The sequence below is a fragment of the Hemitrygon akajei genome, chromosome 25 (genome assembly GCF_048418815.1).
Source record: "Hemitrygon akajei chromosome 25, sHemAka1.3, whole genome shotgun sequence".
NCBI lineage: Eukaryota > Metazoa > Chordata > Chondrichthyes > Myliobatiformes > Dasyatidae > Hemitrygon > Hemitrygon akajei.
Genome location: NC_133148.1, coordinates 56,633,164 through 56,644,285, shown reverse-complemented (window position 1 = coordinate 56,644,285; position 11,122 = coordinate 56,633,164). Strand labels below are relative to the sequence as shown.

Sequence of the window (11,122 nt, the reverse complement as noted above, 5' to 3'; positions counted from 1 at the left end):
GTATGTATCGGAACCTCGTCACCGTTGAGTGCAAAAATTGTGAAGTCCTCTCGGTATGCAAAATGTGTTGCACTTTTCTACGAGGACTGATTTTCACTGAAAAGCGCAATGACTGACTCTATTCTACGTTTGTGAATAAATTGGACGCGAGAAACCGGGAATAGGTAGTTCCAGTACCCTGGATCCGATTCTGGAGAAACTCTGCTCTAGCGTGTCTTGTAATCCTCTAATGACGGAGCTATCAATTGTCTTATGGCACCTGGTGTATTAGGGACCACATTTAAAAACAAAAAAATCTCGAAACCCTCTAAAGCCTTATTCGTTTCAAGCTTTGGACGCCATTAATTGTTCCTGGGGACAGTTCAAAATATGCTTGAAATATATTTATTGATATTTATTTAAACATTTAATGCAAATGATAAAATAATCATTGACAGTAACCGACAGTATCCATCAGTACAAGGGATACGTTGACAAAACTGGGTTTACCACTGGACCGATTAACGGTTCTTGTTATGGTCTTCATTGGGAGGGTTTCATGTGCGACAACACAGGAGAAAGAAGCACCTCGCAACCACTGTTCCGAACGAACAGACAACAAGCTGTACATGAAGAATGAATTGTTTCCGTTCTCTGCGGCAACTGCGGTATTCGTGTAGTTGTGTGAATCCACCCGCGTGTCATCGACCGTCCACGTCACGAAAATCCTGCGAGGCGAGAATTCTCTCACTAAGCATGTGAGGATGAAGATGTTCTCTGTAGAGTCGTCAGTAGTTGGCGGAAGGAGGACAGAGACGGAAGGTTCCTGAGGATGCACAGCTGCGTAAAAACAGGTCGAACAGTTAGCATTCCGTGAAGCAATTATATGATTAATGATAGTTTAGACTGGCAGAATCGGTGATTTGGCAGAAATATTAAAATACAGCATTTCACTTCTGCAATAGTTTTCAGTATCCCAGCGTGTGTTATGGGGCAAGAAGTATCTCTCATGGAGGACAACATCACTTTCCTTTATAAGGTACAAGGTTTTTGAAGAACCTGAGGCACATTACGAGAGTATTTGGCCACACAGATAAAAGGTAATCTTTATGCCACTTGGTTCGCTGCTCAAAGTTTAAACATATACTTTGATAGCATTCATTTTTTTTGGGGGGATACGGGAATCATTCAGTTATCCAGGTCACATGAATAAACTTTATCAATTCCTCGATATGACACAGAAAATATTCGTAAAGCATATAACAAAGTTAAGCTTTCACTGGATGACTGTTCCTGCGAGATTATAAAGGACAGTTAATTAATGTTAATTTGCAGAGATGTTGAAAGAGGAAGTTATCGTAGAATGGAATTTGCACATATATGGAGTGATAAGGTAAGCAAAGTGGCTATCAGTAATTTCGTTCTGATCTATTTGAGCTTTTCTGTACATCTAAAAGGGCAATCCCACTGAACAGGATCAAAGAACAGGTCATATTCCGACGATGGTTTCAATTAATCAGACAGTGTCTATAGTGTGGAATAAGAAGATGAAATGGTTTGTGGAGATGCTCCATTAGGGCTATTTTCCGCAAATATTGGCAACCTGCTGATTTGTCTCCACCAGTTATTTTGATTAACCCCAAAGAAAAAAAGTGCAAGAGTGACGCCCTCCGCCGCCCAAAAAGACAAACATTACCAAAACCATCTTACCTTCTTCCTTGCGGATGTATGCTCTTTTCGGGGTCGTCATTTCCACGTGGCTCGCCACGCATTCGAATAAGTCCCCACTCAACCAAGATTGTGTGGAAATATTTAGTTTGCTTATCACGCTATGTGGGGGCTTTCCTGGCTGGTAGGCAATCTCTGATTTCAACTCATTCTCTCCTTGCATCCAAGACGCTCGGACGCCGTAAGGCGCAGTAGTGATGACGCAGGTTAAGGTGACGCTCGTCTCTAGTAAGACCTGCTCCACTGGTGGTTGTTGAATCGTTACTTGTACTTCTTCGCATGAGGATGCATCTACGGCAAATGAAAAGCAGTTAAGTTTCCACGACAGAAACTGAAATTAATCTTCTGAGTTTGAAAAAGGACAATAAAACTTCCGATCTCTTCCTCTATGGACAGGTCCTAGACTGCGACTATAAACACATCTGAAGTCACTGATTAGATTCAATCTTTATGAGCAGAATAATATGCTGTTCCGTGTTTCTCCAAATGTACATGAAGTGTTAACTTTGGACTGCTGTCCACAATCACAGAGATGCGCGGACTTTCCCTGGATTCGTCCTTACCTTGAGTGTTGCTGATATTTCGGCTTTGCATGTACATTTTGTGCGTAACCAGGCAAGTATAGATAGAGCCTGTGAACCATTCCGTCGCCGTGAAAGTCACGTGGCTTGTCGCTGAGTAGTTCCCATTCACCTCAAAAGCAGGGGAGGTGACGACACCGGAATTCACCGGCTCTCCATTTTTCAGCCAGTTCACGGTGAATTGCGCAGGTCGGAAGTTAGTGATTGAACAGACTGCGGTCGCTTTTTTGCGCGTCTTAATGTCTTCATCGGAATTCACGGAGATGACGACATTTGGATGGTGCACAGCTAGATCTTGAAGAATAAAAATGTATTTGAAATTGATTTTATGATGGCAAGAAGCCATTGTTGAAGGAAACAGTTAATCGTCGAGGATTGTACAACACAACAAAAACGAATTCAATTGAATTTTCCTTTCATCCGACGCAATATCGGCCAATGTCATACCATATATTAGGAAATATCTGTAGCACATATAGGTATTTATTTGTGGAGAATTAATGGTATTTTCCATGCAATGCATTTTCCCGTCTCCATGATAGTGGTGCTTCCTCCAATGCCCTTAAAGAGGCCGCTTCAAATGTTCAATGAGGTAGAGTGTTCAAAATTTCAACTATCGTTGGACAGATAACCTTCGGGTAAAAGGTTGGTGGCCTAAGTGTCGCAGGGAGGAGTTGCAGATATGTGGTGAACTGAAATCTTTTATTGGAATAATTGGCCTGTAGAAAAGTGATGCGTTCAACCAGATGTCGGAGGGGTTGTGTTTTTGAGCTTCTGGGTTAACGAGTGCTCGCGGTGTCTGGGCAGACAGAGTGTAAAGAGACTATGGAAAAGATAGTCGCATATCTTTACATTGGTTGAAACGTAATGGTTTCTAATGAAGAAGTATCATATAATCGGATGATGCAACAATTCTTGGAAATGAGATGATGTTGTAATCTGTCAAAAGTGCAGAAATGGCTGCTATATTTTTCGCTGTTTCGATGTTAGAAAAGGGAGAGGGAGATAAAAGAGGTGGGGCTGTAGCATTGGTGATGATGGATTTTATCACAATTGGGTCCCGGGTGCGGCCATGGAATGACCGTTTACTGAGACTTAGTGAGAGAAAGGTTGAACAGATTTAATTTAATCACGCTGTCGGATCTATTCCAGTAATCACACCCAGAATGCAATAGAAATACATAAGTAGGATGGGAGGCAGATTTTCAAAAAATTGCAAGCGTAACAGGCTTGTTGTCATGCGCTAGGAAAAAAAAAACACGTTCTTAATATTGCTTGGGACCATCCCTGTATAATACAATTGTATGGAGTAGAATGTGATAGATATATCCATGGTAGATTCCTGATATGGTAGGAAGACTTGCCAACTAGAGGAGACTACGTAATATCTGGAACCTGTTGCTGAACCCTTTCAAGTGGAAGGACTAGGTCTAGTGACGAGTAACATAGCATTGGACAAATGTGTGCGGTTAGTATATGAACGTGTTCAACCGTATGAGAGCTGATTCTGATGTAGTTAGGAAGAACCTTGGATTTGTAAATTGGAAAACGATATATACTCAGCGAAACATCAAACAGAGACTTCTTTGTAATAAAAAATACAAATCTGCGCTAGGCTTCTGGAAGGATTGTCACATCGAAGCACAGTAAGAAGAAATAGGTAAGGTAAAATGGATCAGTCTGCAATTAAAAATGTATTTTCTTATTTTTGAACCTTACATTCTCTGCATGTATTTTAACTTATGAGGGGGATAGAAAGAGTTGACGTGGTTAGGTTTTCTTTTCCATTGAGAGTAGGGGAAATTTAAACAAGAGAACATCAGTTGAGAGTTAGGGGACAAAAGTTTAGAGTAACACGAGGTGGAACTTCATTACTCAGAGAGTGGTAGCTGTGTAGAACGTGCTTCCAGTCGAAGTAGTAGAGGCAGGTTCGATTTTATAATTTTTAAAAAATGGATAGGGATATGGCGAGGAAAAGAATGGAGGGTTATGGGCTGAGTGCAGGTAGGTGGGCCTAGATGAGTGTAAGTGTTCGGGACAGAGTAGAAGTGTCGAGATGGCCAGTTTCCATGCGGTAATTGTTATATGGGTGATGATGATGATGATGATGATGATGATGATGATGATGATAATAATAATAATAATAATAATAATAATAATAATAATAATATAATAATAATAACAACAACAACAACAACAACAACAACAACAACAACAACAACAATAATAATAATAATAATAATAATAATAATAATAATAATAATAATAATAATAATAATAATAATAATAATAATAATAATAATAATAATAATCCTTCAGTGTTGACCGGTAAAGTGGACAATGGAGAATGTGACATCAGCACAGAATTGCCTATTCTGCCAGATAATATTAATTTTGAGAAGGTCAGTGCTGAATTGTCAAAAATATGGATATAAATCAGATGAGCTGGAGGGCTATAGAGGAGAGGTATATACTAAGGTTACCAGAGGAATCCGTGGAAGATGGCGGTGGCAGTTTTGTACTGACTGGTCACAAGAGTACTACGAGAAAATTCAAGGCCAGCGAATATTATTTTTATGATGATGAATGTTGATAGCAGTCATTGCCAAAATTTTCTGCAGTGTTGTATGATCTGGGGTATGATTGTCCGTAGCGATTATATATATGTATATATATATATATTTCCCCTGGAAAAGACGGCAGAAGATTCTTTATTCTGGCCAGTGACATTATACGAGCATGACTCCAGCTACATCGTTCCCAATGGTGGCATGTAAGCCAGCGGAGTGAATCTGTGCCTTATATCTGCTACGGACGTGAATTTTCTCCAACTTACCTCCCGATAAGTGAGAGGTAGGAAGGAAGTTGACTGCAACAGAAAGTTTGAACGCCCTGAAAATTGCAGAGACAGATATATTGGAAGAATTTTAGACAGTATAATGCTCGTGAAAAGTTCACAGCTATATCGGATGAATGTGTTAGATTGATGTTAAAGTGGTTGAAAACCTCGGTGCAATAGATAAGCCTATTCTGTGCTGTACTTGTCTCTGTGTTATATTTTGTGTCCTTTTTTAAAAATAAATAGAAAGTGTCAGTAACAAAAACTATTGATGCTCACTTGCTTTTGAACTGTACAAACAGAAAAAAAATATTTAAGATGTTTCAAATTTACGAAGCGCTTTGCATTTTCTGGCACAGTTCATATTACTTTATAGAGAGAGAAAAAATAATAAAGAGTTTGTCAGACTTCCCGTGTTGCTAGCATACGTATGTTTTGAGAAAGACCTCACAGTTAAAAGCCTCTCTTTACAGTGGATGTTCAAACAACTGGGCATTATGTAAGTAGAGAGCTAAGGTAATGACAAACGAACTACAAATGTGTGCCACACATGAGAATTTATCTGTGCGAAGGATGCAAATATGCGTTACAAAATAGTATCATGTCGTCCAAAGGCAACCTGCAGATTGTATGTGTCTTGTAGAGCAGAATCTTTAGAAAACGTTAATATATTTACACTACAATTAAAATTATATTTTCATATTTTTGAACCTTACATTCTTTTCATGACTTTTACCCACATTTTATCCCAACACTAACCTGGCATCTTGACTTCCTCGACTGAATTTTGATGCTGAATGACACAATAGATGGCGCTGCTCGCCGCTTGTGTCTCTGTGACTGTTAACTGGCTGCTGCGTGTGTAAGTTCCTTTCTTGTCCAAAGCAGCCGGATAGGTATTCATCCCTGCGGTGATTATCGCTTCATCTTTCTTCCAGGAAATGATGATACCCACCGGGGAGTAATCCGTCGCCAGGCAGCCGAAGGTGACTGATCCAGTGGCACTGGTTTGCTCACAGGAAAGGAGAGGGTAGAGGGTGGGTGCGGACTCTTCCGCTGAAAGAACATGATCACATAAATAAGTTAAAAGGAGGAAATCTGCAGATGCTAGAAATTCAAACAACACACACAAAATGCTGGTGGAAGACAGCAGGCCAGGCAGCATCTGTAAGGAGAAGCACTGTTAACGTTTCGGGCCCAGACCCTTCGTCAGGACCTAAATAAGTTAAACATTTTATTTTTGACTTATTCGATACTCGAAGAAATACAACGTTTAATACTCAGGAAAAAAAAATCCAGGTTTCTGTTTGTCGACACCGTCATAACCATATTTTAAACTATCCGCATAGACTTCAAATATGTTCCAATCACAGCTAAGTACAAATAGTATCTACTTACCGTGATGCTGCTCGTTAACAACTAAATACTCAAAGCAGTCCCTGGTCAACACGGCAGGATAGATCTGCTTGTCAGAATCAAGTAATTTTCACCTGTATGTGCCCGAGCTCTCGTCATCATCGGTGGAAAGCACCTTTTCACTTTATTTTGTTTCTGTTCCTTCCTACACTTATACTCTAGACACCAGCTATAACGATGACTACACATTAAAAGGCTGCAAGAACGGACATACCTATACGTTGCAAATTTAGCGAATACAATCGTGGATTCTGCTATTTTAGAATTTTGCGTTGTTAGTGTCAGTCAGCCACTTGAAACTGAGAGGTTATATCGAAAAACGTCTAAAACGTGCTACAGTGCTATCCCATGCAATTCAAGGTAGCATTCTGTAGAATGACCGTTGTCTCAATTAGTTAACTGTAAGGATATACACAAAATTTGGATATTTCACACAATGCAATCCCATGCACTAGTTTAGTCAAAGGAATCATAATATTCATAAAATTCACTTATTTATGTCTGCAGAGCCTTCAAAGCAGTTTGTTGGGAAAGATCAGATCAGTCGAGGAAATGTTGCTTAAAGATTCCTAGTAAAATCTGATATCTATAAAACTGGCACACAGGTTGCAAAGATCGCATTTGTGAGATTTAAATGAACACTCTCGTAATAGTATGTAACAGAGAACTATGAATATTGCATACTTTCTCAGGAAGCATCCTACACAAGTAGATCTATCAGCAAATGTTTATGTTATCAGATCGTACAAGCACGACAGTAGACTGCACCACAGTTACACGTTTTAATTTCGTCCGGCCGTATTGAGCCAGGGGCTGCTCCCCTCGAAGTCCAGTGCAAATGCCACTGCACCACCGTCTGGCACAGTCACACAGTATTAGAATAACATAGATATTTCTACAGATGCCAATGACGAAATTTTTGTATCTCTATTTGAATTGTAATCGTTTACACACAGAGGGGTATGTCCGTGGAATACTCTACCATTTGTAGTAGGAAATGCACATACTTGAGCGGCATTTAAGAAACTATTAGCTACCCACATAGTTAAAGAAAAGTCTCGAGTGTTATACTTCAGTTTAGGTTGATTGGAGTGCAGATGAAGAGTTCTGCTCAATTCTGTTGGCAGAATGGCCTACACTGTGCTGTAGTCTTCAAATTTCTCAGTCTTATACACTGGAAATATTTGGGGTATACCAATAGATTTTAAGATTTAACTTAACGACTCTTCAGTCACATCTCCAATCATAGTTCTGTCCAGATGATATATCAAAGCTGTTTCTGACTCCGTCAATGTTGCATGTTCCACGTATTAAAAAAGTATGACATGCTTTATTTAATCATAAAGATTTACATTCTGCACTTTAAAATGTTCATGCTTATGTTAAAATTTCAATTAATAATATTTAATTCAACAACATGTGGATAATACATTAATTGTGCATTTGCGGTATTCTCGTGTGCAATTTATAAGGTAGAAACACTTGCTGCTTCTCTTATCGAATGATCAAAACCCGCAATGGAATCTAGAGTACTACTCGCATTTATTAAACAATGCCACTCCTGCCCTGATCTCAAAATTGAACCCTTTGATACAATTTCACTGCAATGATTTTAGAAGGATATTAATTCAGTATCACTGATTTGTTTTCAGTTTAGAAATTATTAAAATAACCCACACTACTACAATAGGAACTTGATTTCATGTACTGAATTTAACAGATAATTATGTACTGGCATTCCTACGATATTAGTTAAAGTTTCCACTTCACATAATTTGAAATTTTTCTTAATGATTTTCCTAGTGTGTGGCTGATGAAACTCAGATTTTTTCATATATATGATACACATAATATATGCTGATGTTTGGATCAATGCGTCGAAATAAAAATCCGCCGTATAAATTACACTTTTCAAAACGTAGATACTTTTTAACTTCAATCTGTCATGTTTCTTTTTGTCCTCTAATTACAATAAAATAGACAAATATATATTACCTACATCTAACGAAAGATTAAAAAAACCGTTGTTTCAGATTAATCATGTGACCTTAATGTGTATCAGATGTTTCAGATCATTTGGGGTATCGCTTCTACTTTTTCTAACGATTGGGCCATTTTAAGACGATTTTTCTACCTCCTCGTAATCCCCAGTTCCACGACTCCGCAGGCGACGCTCGCAACCCAAAATAAAAACTGATCTCGCAGAATCAGTATTTCATATTGAAAGAAACTCCTGATTCATGATCTCGTGATCTGATTGTCTGGATTCAAACCCAAAGATGCGGCCTTTTAACTATCGGATCCATGATTTTCTTCCATGAGAAGAAAATGATCTGCACATCAACTTTATCAAGGTATTTGAGAAAAAAAATGTCTAACATCTTAGAAGCCACAAGGCCCTGAGAGGAAAGAGATGACGCATTTCCTGAGATAACGCTAAATATCGGACAATATTTGAATTAATTTTCCATGGATCGCTTCATAAATAACAACATTTTGTTATTAATGTGATATTATTTCTAGTTACAACACCACGATAAATTAAGTTATATGGATGCATATATTCTCGATTCCGTGATTCTTCAACTGCTGCAGATTTTAGTTAGAAATAAAAACACAACTTCCCCTCGGCACGCCATGTTAGGAGTTGGTTCACTAGTCAATAATGCATTTGCTCTAATGAATGCATGCATATGTTTATACAAGAGGATCTATTGTACTCTCATTCGTGTTCTGTTTTATTCTACGCAGATAGGAGAAATGGATAGAAATGGAAAATTTTCCAATGTGAAGGATGGGCATATATTGTTCAAGTTTATGAAAGCGACAATGCAAACAACCTAAAGGAAAATGGTGTTGAAATGGTGGCGGGTTATATTTCATTGAGCAATAGTTTTAGTGTCGAGGTATCTGAAAAAAATCTGAATTCCACAATCTCTTTGCAGCAGAATCACTAATTATTTCACAAAACGACATTAATAGAGAGGTCAATTGAAGGCAGAACATAACCAGAGGAAAAAACCCAATCCAAATCACAAGCTGAATATGGAATTATGTTAAATTGAAACAGTTCAAAAACAGCAACAAATCTTGCTTCTTACCGTCTGTCACCGTCAACATGGTGCCTCCTCCCCAGTAATCAAGCTCATCACAGTAATGTATTCCATGGGCTGCATCACACAATTACTGGCTCTGTAAGTAACATGCATATTCGACAATTGTGTATATGTTCATTATTCAAAAATTACTAATATTCATTACTAGAAAATATGAGTGCGTTAAAGCATTTTTTAAACGATAGAAGATAACGTAAGACAGTATTTTAGACTTGCTGCCGAAATATTATCAAATTTCATGGCAGATAAATAAGGTATATATCCAGGCTGGTTCACTTGGGGTAAGTGGTATTTTGTGCATAAGTAGAACCAGTAGATCAGGAATAATATCGAAATATATAACGAAAGAAAAAAAAAACTCAACTAAAGCACATAATTTGCGATCAGTAGGTTTTTGTATTGGAGGGTCACACTGTGTCTTCTCGTATACACAGTGCGATATGCCTTGACAAATAATCTGCAGTTTGTCCGCTAATATATTCCTTTGGCATCCAATCCATAGATGTCTTTGTTTTCATCGTTCATCACGACATTTTATTTTGATTTTGTTATTTTATATAAATGTCCGCACTGATTTATTTCAATACCCATTCGGCAGCCTCTCCTGCTTTGCTGGTATGGTCAAAAAGCGGTAGACTACCTGTCAAGGTTTTTGTACGGGAAATGCGCTGATTGCAGCGCAGTGCTCCCCGCTTTATCTCTCGTACAATAATAGACAGCGGTATCGTCCGTTTGTAGCTGGCTTACATCAACGGTGAAAATATTGTTTGTGAAGTCTTTTGACGGAGTGAATCTGTTCTGGATCCCCGCGGCGAAATACTGCCATGAAGAACTGTGGTATGCAAGGAGCCATTCCAGCCCCTGTCCAGTGACCTGACGGACCAAGTGCATATAGTAGTTATTGAGATCAAACCCGCTGGTTTTACAGGTGAGCTTCACTGATTGGCCGGGTCTGACGGTCTCCGCCAGGGGCTGAACCAACACAACATCGGAATGGACACCTGTAGGTAAAATACAGATAAATAAACCTGAAGATTAGTCTCGAGACATTGACGTTTGTCTTTGGAATTTATAAGGTAATACTCTGTTGACCGAACGATATGGAAGATTGACTGATTCGAAAGCAGTGAGAAATATTTGCAACTCAAATTACGCACGGATTAATAAAGCCAGAAACACGCCGACTGAAGTCAGCGATTTCATCCTACTGACGAATTCAACCGGAGCGACTCTGCACAGCACTTGACGGCATCCGAATGCGGCGAATTTGAACTATGGAGACATGGCCGATATTTAAGGAAACAAATATATGGGCGCGATTGTGGGCGGAGCCTATAGATTGAGAGGTCTATTTGCTTAAACTATGTTACACCACCCACAACACAACCAGCTTGAGTCATAGCTTCAAAGTCGGTAGCAATTAAAAATAAACGCAATGACTACAATTAACATTTAGAAGGCTC

The 11,122-nt window shown here is 38.8% G+C and overlaps 1 gene segment (V, D, J or C); it reads right to left on the bottom strand.

Annotated features, from left to right (window-relative positions):
* Positions 1–427: 427 nt before the first annotated feature.
* LOC140716313 (Ig heavy chain C region-like) lies at positions 428–10,909 on the bottom strand. The segment is given in 7 exon segments: positions 428–805; positions 1,676–1,998; positions 2,271–2,582; positions 5,887–6,183; positions 9,645–9,713; positions 10,346–10,660; positions 10,817–10,909. Coding segments are annotated over 7 exon segments (1,740 nt in total).
* Between the last annotated feature and the right edge of the window lie 213 nt (positions 10,910–11,122).